Source organism: Mustelus asterias, chromosome 15 (assembly GCF_964213995.1).
Source record: "Mustelus asterias chromosome 15, sMusAst1.hap1.1, whole genome shotgun sequence".
NCBI lineage: Eukaryota > Metazoa > Chordata > Chondrichthyes > Carcharhiniformes > Triakidae > Mustelus > Mustelus asterias.
The window spans coordinates 17,912,359-17,934,071 of record NC_135815.1 but is presented as its reverse complement, the minus strand read 5'-3'; the positions used below and the strand labels follow the sequence as shown (position 1 = coordinate 17,934,071).

The following is a 21,713-nucleotide window of genomic DNA, read 5'->3' as shown; positions in this document are numbered from 1 at the left end:
CCAATATCCAATATGTTTTGGGATATTTTTCCTGTTTCATTTTCCAAAATGGATACCTACTTCCTAAACTATAGGCCAGGAAAAATTAGAAATGCAAGCGGCTGGGGTGTAAAGATTTTGTTCTCCAAGAATTAAAACAGCATACCAACATGGAAGAGAATACTGCACAGGGCGGGGCCATTCTGTCCATTGTGCCCATGCTGACCAAAAAGAGCTATCCATCCATATCTGTAGATCTGAGAAGCAATATGAAATCAGAGATGTTTCCAAATATAGGAAAGTTACCTTAAATCAGTTTTATTGTATCAAGTCTCCCATCAGTGAGTTCTTTTCTAATTTGTTCATGGTCTGTTTTTCTGCAATTTTGTAAACAAGGTTTCAAAATGGAAGTTGAAGAAACATCCTATTAAATGGTGCAAAAATACTGTGGACAAAAATGTTTTTCTCCAGTATATTCTATTAATTATCAAATACCTGTACAGGATGGCTGCCAGTTGATTTTTAAGGCATTTAATCAGGTTAATCTGGTGATGTCATGAGCTCTTGTGAGCAAGATTAAAATGGATTAAATTTGATCAGAATTATGAGATTTAATTGCTGGCAAACTCACTACTTGCTATTTGTTCTTTCTAATTGACTGTATTTAATTTATATTTATGAAGGACATTTTTAAACTAAGCATGACGGAGATAGTGTATTTTAACTGAATAGGGAATAAAGGTAATAATGCAGAATCTTATTTTTTTAAGAATCTACCATTACTGCTGTTATCGGGGTATCACCTTACTGCTATCAGTGGCATAAATTTGCCCAGCTGTTTAACTAGATTCCCACAATTCAGTATCTTTAACACTGTCATGCCAGTAGAATGGATACACTTTAGCTCAAATTCCTCTAGTTTTCATGCCACACACATATATTATAATAACTGACCAGCAAGCCAGAATGATGTTATAATGAAGAATCCTTCAGGGCTTCATTACAAATTCTGTATGGGTTTCAGGAAGTGGAGATAGTTGTAAGTAATCTATGTTTGTGTGCTTGGATATTATTATATTAGAAATAAGGTATGGATTTAAGTGAGTTTAATTTAGTGTTTCTAAACTGTAGTTAGATTCATGTTAACAAAGGTGTTTGCATGCCTGGGAGTTTTTGGTTTCATTACAAACTGTATTTCAGTTGTGCTGTGAGAGAATTTATTTCAGAAATATAAACATGGGCTTGGATAAAGAACGTTATGTTGCTTAGCAACCAGATGCTACCTTTAAGACTGAAACCTTTTTGGGTGTGAAAAGGCCGTTGGAGCTAGGAAGCTAGAGAGTAAACAGCTCTCAACTTTGCTAAAAGCAGGGAAACTATCTCATTGAGTAAGGGGCAAGAAAGCAAGTCTAGAGAAGCTAAAGGACAGATTGAAGAGAAGTTTCCAGGAAAATTAAAGTAAAAAGGAACCAAGAAGAACTGCATTTGGAACAAGGTACTGTTTGTTGAAGTTAAAGCCAGACCTGGGAAGAGCAGAGCTGATGAGGTTGGCTAGAGAAAAGCCACATATTTGAAGCAATCGTAAGGTTTGGTGTCCTTATTTCCAGTCTTTGAAACAGTAGTATTCTGTTCAGGACTGAGCACCTGAGAGTTTGTGTGGAAGTTTTGATGCGTGTGGCAATTCAAGACAGAGGAATTCTTAAAAGGAGAGTTGGAAAACCTGGAGGCGGATCCTTGCCAAAACAGCTGAGGGTAAGTATTATTTGACAGAAGATTTTAAAGTGTCTTATTTGAGAGTGGAGTTTGAAAACACTCATGTGACAATCATCTGGGGGCATTTGGAGAGAAATCCATAGAAGTCTGATTAGGTTGCATCTACCACTTGATTTCCGAATGCCCCCCCCCCCCCCCACCAATTTGGGACATCCCCTCCACCCAGGAACTCCCCAAAGGGGCCTCTCCAGGCACTAGGGGGCTGTGCCAAGGTACTGCCCGGGACATGTTCTTCTCCCCCTGGGAGCTGTACTTACCTGTATGGCCCAGGTGGGTTCTCTTTGCCTGTTTCCCACTCTTGAAAAGCAGTTGAAACTTTGCCAATGTGACATCATGTTGGCGAGGAAGGAAATTCCAAATGTAGGTGGACAATATTGCAGAGAAGCCTGCTAATAAAATTTATTGAAATGTGGTTCCCGGCCAGGAATCATCACCTCATTACATCAAATCAGCGGATGGGGGTGGGGTGGGGAGAGAAGAGAGAATCGGAAAACCGAGATCTTGCCAGTGAAATTCTTGTTTTCCGGGTCTGGTGAAATTTTACGCCCATGTCACCGGTTGCAGTCCCATTTATAGATATCAAGGATTACGTTATCCTTAAATCTTGACTTTTTGGAATGGCATACGGTTAATGGCAATCCCAAAGTATGGGAGAAAATGTGCCTGGGTAGGATTTTACCTTGCCAAGAGTTAGCATCCTGGACAAAGGAGGAATTTGGTAGAGAGGGGAGCAATACAATATCAAGGTATTACAGTCTGCCAGTTTCTGACCATTTAAGAAGCAACATCTGATTACTGCATTGAAATAACATTTTGGCATCTGTTGACCAATGGCATAAGGGAAGGAGACAATTTTGTTTTTTCAAGTTTAACATTTGAGAACTGTCGCTCCACTTTGACGTCTTAATTTTTAATGCCATTTGTATGAGCAAGGCACACTTGTTTTGTAAATGAGACGTTCATGCAGCCTTACGGAAGTGTGGGTGACGGAAGTTTGGTTGAGTTCTAACTGAGGAGCAGTGGACTGTAAAATGGCCGTTGCAAGTTCTCCATGAACAATTACACGTTACGGTAACATGTTTGTGATTTTATTTCCGCTTGAGTACCCCAATAAATAACAGACATAAAGCAGTTGTTTCAGATACACATGTAATGACTGAAACCTGCTGTTTTTAAATGGTGTTTAGTGTTTCTGCTTTATCTGGTGTCGAAATGAACCATATAGGCCCCAAAGAAGTTGCATTTCCTAAAAGAAATTCCTGATTTAGTTGAGTTAGGTCTGTTGCCAAGACGGTTACTATGAATGACTTTGGTTCTAAGGCAAAGGGAAAGATCAGCAGATACCTGCACCAGTGTATAAAATTATGAAAGGCATAGATAGGGTGAACGGTGGGAAGCTTTTCTCCAGGTCGGTGGTGACGTTCACGAGGGGTCATAGGTTCAAGGTGAAGGGGGGGGAGGTTTAACACAGATATCAGAAGGACATATTTTACACAGAGGGTGGTGGGGGCCTGGAATGCGCTGCCAGGCAAGGTGGTGGAGGCGGACACACTGGGAACGTTTAAGACTTATCTAGACAGCCATATGAACGGAGTGGGAATGGAGGGATACAAAAGAATGGTCTAGTTTGGACCAGGGAGCGGCGCGGGCTTGGAGGGCCGAAGGGCCTGTTCCTGTGCTGTATTGTTCTTTGTTTGTTCTTTGTTCCTGATTACTGTTGGGTGACCTCTGCTGGCTACAATCATGAATGTTGGAAGATGTCAAGATTGGGCCCACTTTGATGCATTTAAAGTCCAGTTGCCCACCAACATTTACTGTGTAGCCTTACAAAATAATGCAGACCACTAGGATCAAGTATCAGGCTGATGCTACTCATTGAACCATGTCCAGTGAAGATCACTAGCTTCAGTGGTGATGACAAAGGCAGAATAGGCAAGGCAAATTTTTGGAAATTAGTAACTAGTGGGTTCAGGAAGCGATGGAGAAAATCTCATTTTGGAAAGTGGAAATTGTAAGGACAAAGCTGATTTTTTTTTTGATTTGTGAAAGTAGCCAAATTACAGCTAAACCAGTACAGCAGATTAAGAGCTACTGCGGTGAAGTATTTAATAGCTTAAGCTGTTAATCTTTAACCTAACTGAAACATTTTAATGAAATCTAGGAGCATTAACAATCCATTTGCAGCATTGACCTCTCTTTAAACTATTGACTTCAAGTGTGAAGAGAATCAAAAAGTAGGTGATGGCCCTAAATTCTGTTTTTAACATGAACTGTAATTCATTGAAGTTACTTATTTGTCCCAGTGGACTTCTAAACCATTCTGTGTGGGGAACATAGCCTACTCTGAAAAGGACTGGACTTCCTTGCATGTGTATAGTGATAAAACCACTCTCTCTAGGGGGCATAAAACAGTGGTGGGGAGACATACATGGCTTGAGTGTGTGGATGCACTGAAATAAAAATTCAATTGGCATTGAATCAAATATTTATAGTGCTCTTGACCTGAAGTAAGGGTAAGCATATCTATTTGGAATGGTTAGCAAGATTAAGAGAGCAGTCAGTGGCACTGCTTTGTTTGATGGAAATAAATGGAACCTGTTACTTTAAGTGGTCACGAAGGGAATGTATATGCATATACCTGTATAATGTATACCTGTGCCTGTGTGCACTCTCTGTATGTGCCCTGGATTTCTTGATGTCAAAATCTTGTCACGTTTTGTCAGCTTTTTCCTTTATAAATTTGTGTCCAGATTGGGCATGGAGAAAAATGGCAGTGGTTAGCACTGCTGCCCCTCAGCGACAAGGACCCGGGTTCAATTCCCGGCTTGGGTCACTGTGCAGAGTCTGCACATTCTCCCCATGTCTGCGCGGGTTTCCTCCAGGTGCTCTGGTTTCCTCCCACAGTCCGAAAGACCTGCTGGTTATGCATTGGCCATTCTAAATTCTCCCTCAGTGTACCTGAACAGGCGCCGGAGTGTGACAACTAGGGGATTTTCACAGTAACTTCATTGCAGTGTTAATCTATGCCTACTTGAGACATACTTTAGTCCTGCACTCAGTGTAAACTTCACACTGGGTTGTACAGTCTGGTCGTTGGGTCTCCATAATTCTGTCAATGATTTTGGAATTTTCTCACCCAGTTTTCCATATTTCCAAAGCAAGAGTTGAACCTAAATAAGTAGTTAGATTATTCATGGCAAAGTGATCACTCTTATCCATTAAACTGCCTTTTGTAACAGTGTTTTCATTAAAGCTTTTACTGGGGTATGTGGGTTCAAGTCCCATAATGGCAGTTGGCGAATACGAATTGAAAACTAGCCTCAATAAACTATTACTGATTGTTGTAAAAACCCATCTAGTTCGGTACTGTCCTTTAGGGAAGAAAATCTGCCATCCTTATCCAGTTTGATCTACACATGACTCCAGACCCATCCTCTGAAATGGCTGATCAAGCCACTCCGGCTTATTGAACCTGCTCTGCCATGTGATGATCTGTTAGAAAAGGATTTCTTTCACACTTCAAATACAAGCCAACCGTTGAACTATTACACTTAAATGTGGCGTCCTTTGGCTTTCAGTAGTGTGGTGAAAGCACATATTTGTGCCTAATTGTTCAAAAATAGGGAAAGGACAAGAACACGTGGGGTTTTGTTTGGTTGGGACGATTATACTAATAAATGTTTGTAAATAAATAAAAAGACAGTTCTTTTTAATGAAAAACATCTGTGTTTTTATGAATTCCAGACCAGAGATGTATGATATTTTGAGATATTAGTTTAAAATCCTTAAAATAGTAGCAGTTCTAAGAATATTCCAATCTGCTTGCTGTCATTTTTTTAGCATTGAATTAATTACTAATGTTACATTAATGTTAATAAAGTTACCCAAATGTTAGGAGCAATTTAGTGGCATTATAATCCTGACCTCCAGATAGGTCACTTCCATTTTGCTGGGTCAAAATCTGGGAACTCCCTCCCAAAAAGCATTGTAGATGTACTTGAACCTCAAGAACGGCAGTGGTCCAAGAAGGTAGCTCACCTCCAGCTTCTCGAGGACAATTAGGGACAGGCAATAAATGTTGGCCTGGCCTGCGATGCTCACATCATGTAAATTAATTTTTAAGAACTTGCAGAAAATTGGCTAGAACCTCTCTTCAGATAATCACTAGCCCAAAGACTAAAATGTGTTACCACGTCCAAGTCAAACAGGTAACGCTCACAGTTGAGACTTTGTTCTTCCTATTTTTCCCAAAAGTTGATTTGAGATTAGACACCAATGCAGCATTTTTATTTCCTGTACTTCTTAATTATTTGGTGGACTACCCATTTCTTATGGACTTCGAGTACTGAATTCGCTGAGCTTTTCCAAATGCATCCTTTCTTTGGCTTTTCTTACTTGTAAATATTGTGGGGAGTGGAGGGGTGGAATTAAACTGCTTGGTGTGGGCCATATGACTGTAAACATTCATAATGCTTTGCTACTAATTAATTTTCACAGTGGAAAAATGAGCAACTATAGAATTGTGATTAAGTGAAGGGTTTACCTCTTAAATGCATATCTTTTCATCCATCTATTAGCACCTATTTTGTAGAACTGAATTAACACAAAATTACAACATGGGAATGACATTGCCCTTTGTATTTTGACTCGTGATGAAAATATGCAGGTCTCTTTTATAACTGTTCCATTTCTCTCACCAAAGCTGCTCAGTCTGAGATCATGTACCAACCAACTCAAGAACCGCTTCTCTCCTGCTGCCAACAGTCTTTTGAATGTACCTACAGTATATCAAGTTGCTCTTTCTCTACACCCTAGCTATGACTGTAACATATTCTGTACCCTCCTTTCCTCCTTCCCTGTGTACTCTATGAACGGTATGCTTTGTCTGTATAGCATGCAAGAAACAATACCTTTCACTGAATCCTAGTACATGTGACAAATCAAATCAAAAATCAATATAATCTACTCTCTTCATGACAATATGATGGTTAAGGTCAGCTAAGACTAGGCAACATTGGAACCCTTTGAAACCCACAGCGAGGTCAAACAGGGTTGTGTTATGGCATTGACACTTTTTGGCATATTCCTCTTGTGTCTCATCCATGGCTGAGGTGGCAGATCCCATTTGCTCTCTCACGAATGCAAAAGACCCCATGGCACCATCTCGATGAAGACCAGAGAATTAATTCCCAGTGTTGTGGCCAATAGTTATCCCTCAATGAACTTCACAAAAACAGGTTATCTGGTCATTATCACAACGTTGTTTGTGGAAACTTGCTTAGCTGTGCATAAAATAGCTGCCACATTTCCTTTAGTACAACAGTGACTACACTTCAAATTATTTCATTGGTCTGAAAGTTGCTGTATAAATGCAAGTCTTTTTATGTAACAGTTTTGGCACTAGTTAAAGTTAAAGCTTGTGTTCAGAATTCAAGATGTCTCCATTCTTTGGGCACTTGTTTTTAAAAATGGAAGTTAGAAATATCTGTAAAAAGGGCACTGTCGTGTTCGAAGAGTTCATTCATTGATGTATCCCCAATTATTCACCGACAAAGGACATTGATGATTCAATTTTCTGTAATTAATGCACATTTTCAGGTCAAGACTTAGGTTTTTGATAAGTAAACACCTCAATATTATTGACACTTCAGGTCAAATGCTGATGGAGCACCGTTCAGACCAAAAACGATCATTTGAACTTTGTGATAAATGTTTCAAATGACAGTCCCATGGAACAGTAAAACCTGATATTTTTGCTGCAGAAATAGATGCAGCTTTGTTCTTTCTGAAATATGTGTTTTAACATGGTGAATCAGCAAAGTGGCACTCTTATAGGTGATGTAGAGGCATTAAATAACTTGCTACATTAACCTACGTCAAACCATTTTAGAAAGTGCACAATGATTATATAATTTTAAGGACTTATGAAGCAGTGTAGTAAAATAATTAGATATGCAGTGCAAAATGCTGCTTTAAAGATCGTTCCATTAAAAACTCTCCTTTGCATGATTTGACGAGACTTTCTATACTTCTGCAGAGTGTTACTGGAAGCACAGTGCTGTTAGTGACTCGTAAGATTTGCATTTCAAGTTCCAAGCTTATATATATGTGATCTTAGTTGAGCTATCCTGAGAGGCAGGAGAGCAGAGGCCAGCTGCTCCACTTCCAAGTGGGAGTAGGGAAATTAGAGAGAGATTATTGCACACCTCCTAGTGTCCAGTTTCAGAATTACATTGGATGATGCTCTGAAGAAAAATTTCTACTGGCCCACATGGTCAAGGATTGGGTCTTGCAGAAGGAGTGGAAGAAAAATATACCTTCAAACCAGATAACCCTTGAAGGGAAAAGAAAGTTTGCCCACAGGACAGAAAGTTCAGTCGTTTTAGGTCCCGAAAAAAGACCTTGCAGATAAATACAAAGGATGTATTTCTGCACTCTATTGCAACTATTTTATTTTGTTTGCACCTTTCTTCATTATTGGAGTTCAAATTCTTATAATAAGTGTCAAGGTAGAGCTATTTTGGATTCAAGCAACTTGGGTGCTATAGTTAAAGTGGTACAAAATAAAGGCCAAAAAAAAACATTTGCCACAAGCAAGTAGAACTTTATAAGAAATAATGTATAACATGTACCTACCACGAATGCTCCTCCGTCTTGACCCCTTTAATCCAATTTTCTTCTTCCTAAGTATGCCCACCTGACCTGCAGGACCATCTGTCACTTGTTCCTAAGTTGTGCTTTCGCAGAGCGCTGACCCTTGTTCTGCTATTAATACATTTTGCTATCTTACCTTTTATGCCACTATCAGCACTTTTAGTCTTTAATGCTCCATTAATACTCCCATTGTTTTACATTTCATGACACCTTTGTCAAATTTCTTAGCTCCTACCTATCCCTGACCTTCTATTTTGCTTCACCCACTCTTAAACAGTATAAAATCTGTCACATCTCTCCCTCTTTTTAGCTCTGAAGAACGAAACATTAACTCCGCAGTTGCTGCCAGACCTGCTGTGTTTTTCCAGGATTTTGTTTTAATTTTAGATTTCCAGCAGCCACAGTATTTTTCTTTTATTAAGCAGAACTTTACACCTTGTATAAATGAATTTTAGATGGTGTGGCAGAATAATACAGTATGAGAGGTTTCCAATGTGTTGTGTTGTTTTGGCAGTGCCATCATGTGTGGTTACAAAACATGGACCTGTTGCTTGCTCCCCTAAAGCCAAGAAATAGAATGGGCAGAATTTAATCCGGCTCGTCACAGCAGGAACCAGTGCTCGCTGACCCACTTAATCATGGCAGAAGCCGGTGGCAGAACTTCCCACAATTTAAATCAAAGGACAGAAGTGGTATTCCTGACAGCCAGCAGCAGGATGTCAATGACCCAAATGACACCCATTATCCCTGAGCCCACTTCAATCTAGTGGTATCTTGGATTAAGTGGGAACTGCATGGCAGTTCTGTGCTCCCGAAGATTGCCCAGCAGCAGTATGTGATAAGTGGGTTCCTCATAGGCAGGTATTCTGTGTCCAATTGAGATATCTGGCATCAGTGGGGATGAGTTTCATTCCCACCCCTTTATTGCTTCCAACCCCCCTGCTGCCTTCCTTCCCCTCCACCCTATGATCACCATCCCACTTTCACTTAGCTTGGGCCTGGGGTCGCTCGATGATCTTAGGCCTCTAGTGGGTGAATTACTGACAACTTTCACCATTCCTGGCCTCTGGCCAGCAACTTTAGATGGGTGGAATTTCTGCTACCAGGGTCCTGAATCCCAGAGAAGGTCTGGCAATGGCCACTTAAGTGCCAACATGGCATGTTAATGTCAGGCAACCCCATGGAACTGTTGGGGGTTCCCAGATGGGTGACACCCCTACGAGTTGATTAAATTCAAAACCATATGGAACTATTTGGACTATTTTAACTTTCCTAACAGCTATTTGCTGAATGAGAATCTGTGGAGGGATGATACAGGCAAGAAATAAATTCCTTTAGGAAGAAGGAATCGTTCTGAGTTGAATAATATGGCCTGTGTGTTGACAAAACCTTTGGTTTGAAGCAAAGATTGAAGTTGAGCAACTATGTACTTAACTGTGTGTATTTAGGATAAGCAGGATGGAGGAACAAGATTAAGCAGTTTAGTCCCTTGAGCATGTTCCATTACCCATGTTTGATTTATCTGTCCCTGTCCCCTTTATTGTCAAACTGTTTTTTTGACATCCATTCCTGGATGAGCCACATTTTGCCCCAGTTGAGCATTGGGAGGAAGATAGCCATTATTTGTTGACCCCAACACAAACATCATTCCATCACCATTGATTTCATCCTCTCCTTGACCTCTTCCTCAGGCTAAGTCAGTCTGCCTCCAACTTTCCTGTCCTGTTTGAACTTGAGTTTAGCACTGATCCCATATCCTCTCCAAAACAAAGACTACCACCTCCATCATCACTCATCTTTGCCAGCTGCTACTGAAATTGTTGTCATTAATTTTGTTACCTGCAGACACGGCTATTCCAATACTCTCGTGTCTGGTATCCGTCATTCACCCTCAATAAAACTGAGTTTAAGATCCCGGTTGAGGCCATCTTCATGAAGACAGTCGGGATCTTGGGTTCATGTCACACTACCTATAACCCCCACGATTTGCCTGGGTTTGCAAAATCTTACTAACTGTCCTGGCTTGAGACAATTCACACCTCTTTAACCCGTGCTTAACCCTCTCTCCACTCACATTGTCTGTACCTGTAAAGACTTGATTACCTGTTAAGACTCGCATTCCAACCATTATCTTGTAATTGAGTTTGTGTCTATATATGCCCTGTTTGTGAACCCAACTCTTCATTCACCTGACGAGGGAGCAGCGCTCCGAAAGGTCGTGCTACCAAATAAACCAGTTGGACTTTAACCTGGTGGTGTGAGACTTATTACTGTGTCCACCCCAATCCAATGCCAGCATCTCCACATCAGAACTTCAATGAGAATATGCCCAATTTGCCCAACCAGGTGGCACAGTGGTTAGCACTGCTGCCTCTCAGTGCCAGGAACCCAGGTTCGATTTCCGGTTTGGGTCACTATCTGTGCGGAATCTGCATGTTCTCCCTGTGTCTGCGTGGGTTTCCTCCTGGTGCTCCAGTTTCCTCCCACAGTTTCAAAGATGTGCTGGTTAGGTGCATTGGCCATACTAAATTTTCTGTGTACCCGAGCAGGCACCGGAGTGTGATGACTTGGGGATTTTCGCAGCAACTTTATTGCAGTGTTAATGTAAGCCTATTTGTGACACTAATAAACCTTTCCTCATAAGATAACCTCTCATACTAGGAATCAGTTGAATGAACCTTCTGAACTGCTTCTGATGTGGTTGTATCCTTCCATAAATAAGGAAGTACATCAGTCTGTTGTTTTGATTTATTTCATGTGGGTCAGGGAAAATACTCCACCCAGTTTAGCAAAATAATCATTGTGTAATTAGTGAGAGTAGACCCTATCACATTTTCAAGAAGTCTTGAATTGTTTTGAGGGTTTGAATTCTTATCCCATGTGTACGCCATATCTCCTCTCAATATGCAGAGATGTATGAAGTGGGTCTTCGAAATTGTAAATTATTGTTTTTTAAAGGGATATTGTTTGGAAAGCTGCTGAGGTAACCGCTCCAGATCGTTTGACTCTTATAAGGTCAGAATTGTTTGTCTAATCCTATTTTGCAAATGATAAGCAGAGAAACTCTAGTACTTTTGCTGAGTAGGAAGTGACTTTGTATTTTTGCTTGTCATATCCTGGAAAAACTGGGCTGCTTGGTATTTTTTTGAAATTTCTTAACTAGCAGGATGTTTGGCTATTTATTTTTTCCAATCGCGTGGAAATGTATTTGTATAAAAGTTGCAGCTTGTGTGAAGTCAGTCCTTTGATTATCCATAATATAAAAGCAAGTTACTGTGGATGCTGGAATCAGAAACAAAAACAGAAAGCGTTGGAAAATCTCAGCAGGTCTGACAGCATCTGTGGAGCGAGAATAGAGCCAACGTTTTGAGTCTGGGTGACCCTTCATCAGACGTGATTATCTGTGTTGTCATCTTCCCCATTCTCAATTACCCTCCAGGGTTTTCACTGGAGTTATGAATGCATAAGGAGTTTAGAATTGAGAGTTTGAATTAGGAGTTAACCGTGGAATATTCTGAGGGGAGTGAGATCAGTGGAAATTGAGGCTTCACCTTGGCTTTGTACATCTAGCAAAATCGGGGCTTCAACTTTGGGAGATGAATGGGAATTGAGGCCAATGTTGTGTAGCAGATGGAGTTACATGATTTAATTTATAATTTTGAAAAGAAATGAGAGGGCTACCTTGCTGTGCTGATGTTAGAACAGAGTCGGCAGTTCTGCTGAGGTACTCTTCAGCTGAGATAATCCTAAGTGTACCTGAGCTCTGACGATGGATCATCCAGACTCTTAACGTTGGCTCTATTCTCTCTCCACAGATGCTATCAGACCTGCTGAGATTTTCCAGCATTTTTCTGCTCTTGTTTCAGATTCCAGCATCCGCAGTATTTTGCGTTTATGAAAAGCGTATCTATTTCATTTCTTCAGTTCGGTCAATTCAGGATTGTTTTGTTCTCATTTCTTTCAAAGAATCTCTGTATAAAATGCAGCAACACTCTTCCTACAATGCTTTTTAGTTTTCCTTATATGTTACTGGGTTTTGATTTTTAAATGAGTGTTGGGAATTTTCTGTAGATTTGCATTAAACAGCAACTGAACAGCAATTTAAAATTTGGTCTTGACTTTTTTTTTTACATTTAATAATGGGTTATCAAACCAATAAATTGCACCACTTTCCGTTGTTATAACACTCCTCCAACAAAAGTTTAATCACTCTTAAGTTTACACCTATGATATCTGGGATTTGTTTTGACTGGTAGGAGTGGTACAGTGCAATTTTGAAATGAAAAATGATTAAATGACTTATTCATTTATTCAAATTATATTTCACTATAACAAATCACAACAAAGAACAAACTGTTGAACACATGGAAGCTATCTTGATTTCTAATGTGCTCTATGAAAGCAGTCAATTCAGAGCTTGTGTTTTTAGATGTGGTGCAGCAAATGGTACTGTGGTCCCCAAAGGGTTAAGGCATTCTAATTTATTCCACATTCAATCTAAATATCAGCACTGAAGTAGTAGCAAGTTTACAGTGTGCCACGTACAGCCTCTTGTCAGGGGCTGGAATTGAGCCTTGTGTTGCCACTAAATTTAATGATACAACAAAATCTTTTCATTGAATTGCAATGGTCTGGCATATACAGGGTGGAATTCTCCCAAGCCCTAGCCAGTGTGTTGGATGGTGGGAGAATATGGCAGGAGGCCCAGAAATCAGTTTCACACTGGCATGAATTGACAGGATCTTCTTCTGGTGCCCGCCATGGTGGGTCGGAAGCCCCACCAGAGGTTGGCGTAAACCTCATTTGCATTCTGTTAATGGGGCACAAATGGAGGCCTGGCACTCCAAGCCAAATTCTCCAGAATGCCAGCAGGAAACATGTTTGGAACAATGTTGCGTACAGATGTCATCTGAACAATGCCTGAAACTACCTTCGGAGTTCATCGGAGGCTGCCCATAACCCAGGACCTTGGAAGGCACAGCAGTGGATTGGGGAGCATCTGCAATTGACCTTCTCGAAATGATGTCCTGCAGAGGGGGTTCACCTTCTAGCCTTGGAATGTTCCAGGAGATCTATCTTTGTTCTCAGGAGATCCACCTTCTGGTCTCGGATTGCTCCTTGAGATCTATCTATATTTTCAAGTGGTCCACCTTTTTTCAATAGTGGATCAGTTATGTTGGAAGTCTTTTCGATATGGCACCTGGACATGACAATGGACTACATGCCATCCAGACCTGCCTGCCACTGAATACAAAGTGAAACACCCAGATGCATAATCAATGAGGATGGGGCTGGAAGATTTGGTATGTTTTCCTGCCAGCCACTGCAGTAGGAAACACGACATGTTGCTGCTCCCGCCACTGCGCTTAGTCTCAACATTAGAATTCCACCTACAGAAACAGTACGGCACAACCATAAAACGAATTGAGTATGAAATAAATGTAATTGAATTAATTGTTGAAGGTAGACAATAGCAAAATCAACCATCTGTCACAACTTCATCAAAAATTGAAGTGCAGCAGTCTAAGCAAATTTTCCAAGTTGCCTCACCCTACCCTTACTCTGGCACTGCATCCTAGTTCAAAAGTCTGATCCAACTCTTGACTTGAAGTGGGGAGGTGAAAAATATGCACTTATCAGTGGAAGATTTTTTTTTAACCGAGTGTACTATATGATGGTACTCACTCCATAAATCCCTTTACCACCTTCCAACTTCAGAAGTTCCTTCCACCTCCAACCAATCTTTTTCCTTTGGTTGCAATTTCTAACTGTTATGTTGATCAACTTTTGGTCCCTCCTCTGAGGTATCTAGGAATATCTATTCTGATAAATGCACTGTATCAATGTTTGTTGCTGTGTCAGTAAATGACATGTAACATTTAGCTATAGAAGTTTTTTTTGAGAAAAACGTGCGATTTTAACATCTTTCATGTCCTCGAGTTGTCCCAATTTAAACTATACTGTCCGCCATTCTGAGATTCATTATTTTCCTTAAAACCTTTTTCTGACAGTAGCAATTGGTAACTTGAGGAAAGGTGCTTTCGTCAATCTTTCCCTTTTTTCAAAAAGAAGAAATTGCTTATTTGTAAGTAGAGGATTTGAGTTATAACTCGGCCCCAGTGGGATTTTTGTTTTTTGCTTTAAAATTATTATGTGCCTCTGAGTGAGATTGTCAAGTGGTGCAAAATTAGGGACAGTTTTACATGTGACCCTATGATCACTAAGAATTGATTTGTAATTTTATGGTAATTAAGTACAAAACACAAATACTTTAGAAAAATGTCCAAAAGCTCAATATTCATCCCTTTACTCTTTAATGACTATATTAATTAATGTATTATGCTATATTGCCAGATATGTATTGATGTTTGTATAAATTTAACTAGATTGTCATGTACACTTTTTATTTGGAGAAAACAGATTTTTAGAATTTGTTGTGATAGCAACCAAAGCAAGGCCGTTCATCGTGTTAGGATTTTTTGTGGATAAAACTTGTGTTGTTAGACATTGAGTCACACTGAAAATAAATTGTTTATTAGATTAGCAGAATTTGGCAACTGTACATTTCTAATCTGTTTTTATTTTAGTTCCCAGAATGTGGCTTTTTTGGAATGTATGACAAGATCTTACTCTTTCGCCATGACCTCAATTCTGAGAACATTCTACAGAGACTTATATCAGCAGAAGAAATTCATGAAGGGGACTTGATTGAGGTTGTTCTTTCTGGTAGGTAGTCCTTGACTTGATCATTCACCACAGAGATGAACTTAAGTTGCCATTTCCTTTTATTGCGCACAAAATGTGAATACCTGGGCGGCACGGTAGCTCAGTGGTTAGCACTGATACCTCACAGTGCCAGGGACCAGGGTTCGATTCCCGGCTTGGGTCACTGTCTGTGCGGAGTCTGCACATTCTCCCCGTGTCTGCGTGGGTTTCCTCCGGGTGCTCCGGTTTCCTCCCACAGTCCAAAGACGTGCTGGTTAGGTGCATTGGCCATACTAAATTCTCCCTCATTGTGCCCGAGCAGGCGCTGGAGTATGGTGACTAGGGGATTTTCACAGTACCTTCATTGCAGCGTTAATGTAAGCCTACTTGTGACAAATAAAAAATAGTGTTTGTACTAGTGATTGAAATTATCATTGCTAGTGGTTATTTGGAGAGGCCAGGTTTCCATCTTAATAGTTTATTTTTTCTACGAAGTCGCCTATGATATTCTGGCCATTGCCAAAAAGTAATGTTTCCTGTCATTCATGTCCTTATAGAACATAGAACAGTACAGCACAGAACAGGCCCTTCGGCCAACGATGTTGTGCCGAGCTTTATCTGAAACCAAGATCAAGCTATCCCACTCCCTATCATCCTGCTGTGCTCCATGTGCCTATCCAATAACCGCTTAAATGTTCCTAAAGTGTCTGACTCCACTATCACTGCAGGCAGTCCAATCCACACCCCAACCACTCTCTGCGTAAAGAACCTACCTCGGATATCCTTCCTATATCTCCCACCATGAACCCTATAGTTATGCCCCCTTGTAATAGCTCCATCCACCCGAGGAAATAGTCTTTGAACGTTCACTCTATCTATCCCTTTCATCATTTTATAAACCTCTATTAAGTCTCCCCTCAACCTCCTCCGCTCCAGAGAGAATAGCCTTAGTTCCCTCAACCTTTCCTCATAAGACCTACCCTCCAAACCAGGCAGCATCCTGGTAAATCTCCTTTGCACTCTTTCCAGCGTTTCCACATCCTTCTTATAGTGAGGTGACCAGAACTGCACACAATATTCCAAATGTGGTCTCACCAAGATCCTGTACAGTTGCAGCATAACCCCACGGCTCTTAAACTCCAACCCCCTGTTAATAAAAGCTAACACACTATAGGCCTTCTTCACAGCTCTATCCACTTGAGTGGCAACCTTCAGAGATCTGTGGATATGGACCCCAAGATCTCTCTGTTCCTCCACAGTCTTCAGAACCCTACCTTTGACCCTGTAATCCACATTTAAATTACTCCTACCAAAATGAATCACCTCACATTTATCAGGGTTAAACTCCATCTGCCATTTTTCAGCCCAGCTTTGCATCCTATCTATGTCTCTTTGCAGCCTACAACAGCCCTCCACCTCATCCACTACTCCACCAATCTTGGTGTCATCAGCAAATTTACTGATCCACCCTTCAGCCCCCTCCGCTAAGTCATTAATAAAAATCACAAAGAGCAGAGGACCAAGCACTGATCCCTGTGGCACTCCGCTAGCAACCTGCCTCCAGTCTGAAAATTTTCCATCCACCACCACCCTCTGTCTTCGATCAGATAGCCAGTTACCTATCCAATTGGCCAACTTTCCCTCTATCCCACACCTCCTTACTTTCATCATAAGCCGACCATGGGGGACCTTATCAAAAGCCTTACTAAAATCCATGTATATGACATCAACTGCCCTACCTTCATCAACACACTTAGTCACCTCCTCAAAAATTTCAGTCAAATTTGTGAGGCATGACTTGCCCTTCACGAATCCGTGCTGACTATCCCGGATTAATCCGCATCTTTCTAAATGGTCGTAAATCCCATCCCTAAGGACCTTTTCCATCAATTTACCAACCACTGAAGTAAGACTAACCGGTCTCTAATTACCAGGGTCATTTCTATTCCCTTTCTTAAACAGAGGAACAACATTCGCCACTCTCCAGTTCTCTGGCACCATCCCCGTGGACAGTGAGGACCCAAAGATCAAAGCCAAAGGCTCTGCAATCTCATCCCTTGCCTCCCAAAGAATCCTAGGATATATTTCATCAGGCCCAGGGGACTTATCGACCTTCAGTTTATTCAAAACTGCCAGTACATCCTCCCTCCGAACATCTATTTCCTCCAGCCTATTAGCCTGTAACACCTTCTCTTCCTCAAAAACATGGCTCCTCTCCTTGGTGAACACTGAAGAAAAGTATTCATTCATCACCTCTCCTATCTCTACTGATTCCATACACAAGTTCCCACTACTGTCCTTGACCGGCCCTAACCTCACCCTGGTCATTCGTTTATTCCTCACATAAGAGTAAAAAGCCTTGGAGTTTCGCTTGATCCGACCTGCCAAGGACTTCTCATGCCCCCTCCTAGCTCTCCTAAGCCCCTTTTTCAGCTCATTCCTTGCTAACTTGTAATCGTCAATCGAGCCATCTGAACCTTGTTTCCTCATCTCTACATAAGCTTCCCTCTTCCTTTTTACAAGACATTCCACCTCTTTTGTGAACCATGGTTCCCTCACTCGGCCATTTCCTCCCTGCCTGACAGGGACATACCTATCAAGGACACCCAGTATTTGTTCCTTGAAAAAGTTCCACTTTTCATTAGTGCCTTTCCCTGACAGTTTCTGTTCCCACCTTATGCCCTCTAATTCTTGCCTAATCGCATCATAATTACCTCTCCCCCAATTATAAACCTTGCCCTGACGTACAGCCCTATCCCTCTCCATTGCAATAACAAAAGACACCGAATTGTGGTCACTATCTCCAAAGTGCTCTCCCCCAACCAAATCTAACACTTGGCCCGGTTCATTTCCCAATACCAAATCCAATGTAGCCCCACCTCTTGTCGGCCTATCCACATATTGTGTCAGGAAACCCTCCTGCACACACTGCACAAAAACTGCCCCATCCAAACTATTTGACCTACAAAGGTTCCAATCAATATTTGGAAAGTTAAAGTCCCCCATGACAACTACCCTGTGACCCCCACACCTATCCATAATCTGCTTAGCAATTTCTTCCTCCACATCTCTATTACTATTTGGGGGCCTATAGTAAACTCCTAACAACATGACCGCTCCTTTCCTATTTCTAACTTCAGCCCATATTACCTCAGTATGCGGATCCCCTTCGAAGTGCCTTTCCGCAGCCGTTAAATTATCCTTGATTAACAATGCTGCTACTCCACCTCTTTTACCAGCTTCCCTACACTTACTGAAACGTCTATACCCCGGAACGTCCAACAACCATTCCTGTCCTTGTTCTACTCATGTCTCCATAATGGCCACAACATCGTAGTCCCAAGTACCAATCCCCGCCCCAAGTTCATCTACCTTGTTCCAGATGCTCCTTGCATTGAAGTAGACACACTTCAACCCACCTTCCTGTCTGCTGGTACCCACCCTTGACCTTGATACCTTCCCTAATACCTCACTACCTTCAACACTGACTTCCAGACTACAACTCCTTATCTTCAGGTTTACTTCATTTGGCTCTTGTGTGGTGAGTTTTGGTGCTGCAATTCATGGTCGCGTATTTCTGGGGGTAACTAAGAATATGTAGTCATGAAAGTGGCTGCTGTACGTCAGCTGGATTTCAGCAATCAAGGCATGTGTTAAGAAAAAATGTTCCAAACAGAACTGTGTAACTGCAGTATCTCTTCAAAATGAATACAACATATAAAAACTCTCTCATGTTCCAATCATTCAATTAATTAGACCGTGGCAGAGCCTGTAGAAATCTATTTTGTATGATTTTTGATCCAGCTTTCCTGTGTGCATTTGGTAATTTTAAAAATATTTTTATTGAAAGGTTTCCATTTTACATTTACCACAAGATGCAACAAATTCCCAAAATCTAGTACAGTACAAAGTAATCATTATTCCACACAAGCATGCAGAAGAAACAGTGAATATTCTTACAAATGATTCAAATTATCAATCATTGTAATTGGCTTCTCCTCTTGTATGGATAAAGAAAGGATATCAGAAAGAGTGGGGGAATTTCAGGATAACAGGGTAAAACCTAACATACATGGCCTTTGGTGCACACCCTCCTCCACAAGATAACAGAGACAGACCTATATAACATATGGAATCCCTTATGGGGTAATTTCCAACCGACTGGTGCCTAAAACAGCATCCCAGGACCTTCAAGCAATGAAAGGAAAACCCCCCAAAAATGGGAACATAAGGATACTGCCATTAGTGCAAGTTCTGATGCAGCAGCATACCCCTTCATGTACAGGAACCAGTAACCCAAGGACACTCGTACACCTTGGCTAGGCTCACAACATTACAAACCTCCCTCCTCTCCAGCCATATCAAAGGCACTGATCAGGCTCCACGTCACTGGAAAATTTAAACCACATTCGACCAAAGAAACCTGCTGACAATGTAAAGAAGAATTGTCAAGGCATCCATCAACAAGATATCTTGGGGAGAAACACGACCCTTCCCTTGTGACAAAATAAGGGAAATCCTCTCGGATTAACTATAATAGATCAGATATATATCAACACCGCACCTATCTGGATAAAGAAAGGAAAGTCCAAAGAGAGAGGAGCATCAGGATATTTCAATAAACACCAGATGCAGTCTTTCGGCATACACTTTCATAAGAAGAAAACCAAGAACAGAACAGCAAAACATCACAAGGAATAGGATACATCCTCCCAAGGGAAGCCCAAACCTAGAAGATGGACAGGCTGGAAGTCTCCATCCATATAAGACCACTTCTCCACCAAGCCTATTCTCCAACTGAAGGGAGATTCCAATAACGCTGAACCGAAGCACCCAGACTCACACTGAGGCCCCACAGCCAACAGGACACTACATCCCCAGAGGAATCAAGTCTCTAGAAGGAGAGCAGTCCAGAAAGAGCAGTCCAGACACTCCCAGAAGTGGACTGCAACTTGGGGGAGGGCAATTTACTCCCTAGTCCAACATACCGTCCACCTGACCCAGACTAACACAGCACTACAGCCCAACCTGCTCAAAGACCCAGTAGAATCAGGGCCAGCAAGCCAAGAATATTCACATCATTCTTATACATTGATCAAAGCAAACTTTCCTTTCTCTAGGTACCTCAAGAGGTGCCATTTAGGCCCTGCTGTTAATGAGATTTGACCTATTTCCCCACATCAGAGAAACCCCAACAACTGGATATGTCCACTATATATTCCATGAGCCAAGTAATCAAGTAACCACTGCCACTATCCGCACAACCAAATCAAACGAGAAGACCAACGTAACAAGGCTAGATATCCAACGATTAGTCAACTACGCCCAGGTGTGCACCAGAATATATTTACCCCACTCCTACAACACCAGGGTTGCCAACAACAAAAATAAAAGAACTCCGTCTTTTCCAGTATACGCAAGCTGTCTGTACTTTTTCAGGAAATAAGCAAGGATTCCTTAATCCCAAAACCTCAAAATTACAAAAAAAAACACGACCCCAACAGTTTTAACGGGGGATTCTCCTCCCCCACAACGAGGACTTATAAGGCCATATCAACCGTACCCGCACCAAATACACCTACCTCCCACCCTGCTGTAGCACTATTGATTTTACCTAAAAAATGAAGTGAAGGTTACTAAAAATTGTACTCCCTCAGCTTAAATGCAAGGATTACACCATGTAATAAAAAGACAAATTAGTTAAATATCACACAACCCTCATGTCATACAACCAACTCCGCATACTCCCCAGTGGAAAGGAGACCCACAAACAATTAAACTTTGGCCTACCTTGTTCCACTGTCGGAGCACGCTCGTGGACGAATACCATCAAAAAGAAAAAATAGACAATCTTGATTTTCACAGGATAGCAGACGGCAAGCTTCTCTGCTCATATTTCATACACCCATGTCAGGATAGAAGATAATATCTCAAAATCAGGAGTATAATCACAAGGCAACAAAGTTCAGGATTAATGATGAACTGCAGGATAATATAACCATAAAACAAAGCTTGAAAAGGCCAAAGCCATGACAAGATTGTTGAGCAACATCCAGCATCCATCCAAAGTTTCACCAAAGCCTTTGCATCTCTGTCTTGTCATTGTCCTGAAGCCCCACAGAAAAAATCCTAGGCCGGATGGGGTGCAAAGACCTGACACATTCAGCTGCCTTCAACCCTTCTTGACGAACACGGAGGTCAAGACAAATGGTCAGAGTCTTCGACTGACCCCAAACCTTGAAGATTGGATACAATGTGCTTTATCAAAATTGAGACACTCAGCCTTTAAATCAAGGCTGTGAAAGCTTGGTGGCAAATTATGAAATTCGGCCGGGAATTGATCCCCAGCACCCCTCAGGAAACCGGGCACATGGATACTCCTTCCCCAGCCCCATTTCCCCGAAACAGCCAGGATGTACAACATACCATGTAGCAGGATTTCCAAGGACTGAAGGTGAACCCCAACTGAGAAAACTGCCCTCTCAATTGACAGGATTCTCTTCTCTATTTCATCCATTCGCTTTAGGATATCTCGCAGTTCATCAAACTGAACACTAAAAATCTGTGCTGGAGAGCCGAGACTATTGTCCACAACTTCAGTC

At 41.4% G+C, this 21,713-nt stretch overlaps 1 protein-coding gene across 2 annotated transcripts in view; it reads left to right on the top strand.

Annotated features, from left to right (window-relative positions):
- prkd3 (protein kinase D3) overlaps positions 1-21,713 on the top strand; it is a 327,516-nt gene that overhangs the window by 138,555 nt on the left and 167,248 nt on the right. The window contains exon 3 of one of the 2 annotated variants that reach the window (XM_078229586.1): positions 14,994-15,132. The exons of the other annotated variant lie outside the window; for it this stretch is intronic. Coding sequence (XP_078085712.1) covers positions 14,994-15,132 — 139 coding nt within the window. The remainder of the gene's footprint in view (positions 1-14,993; positions 15,133-21,713) is intronic. 2 annotated transcript variants of the gene reach the window in all.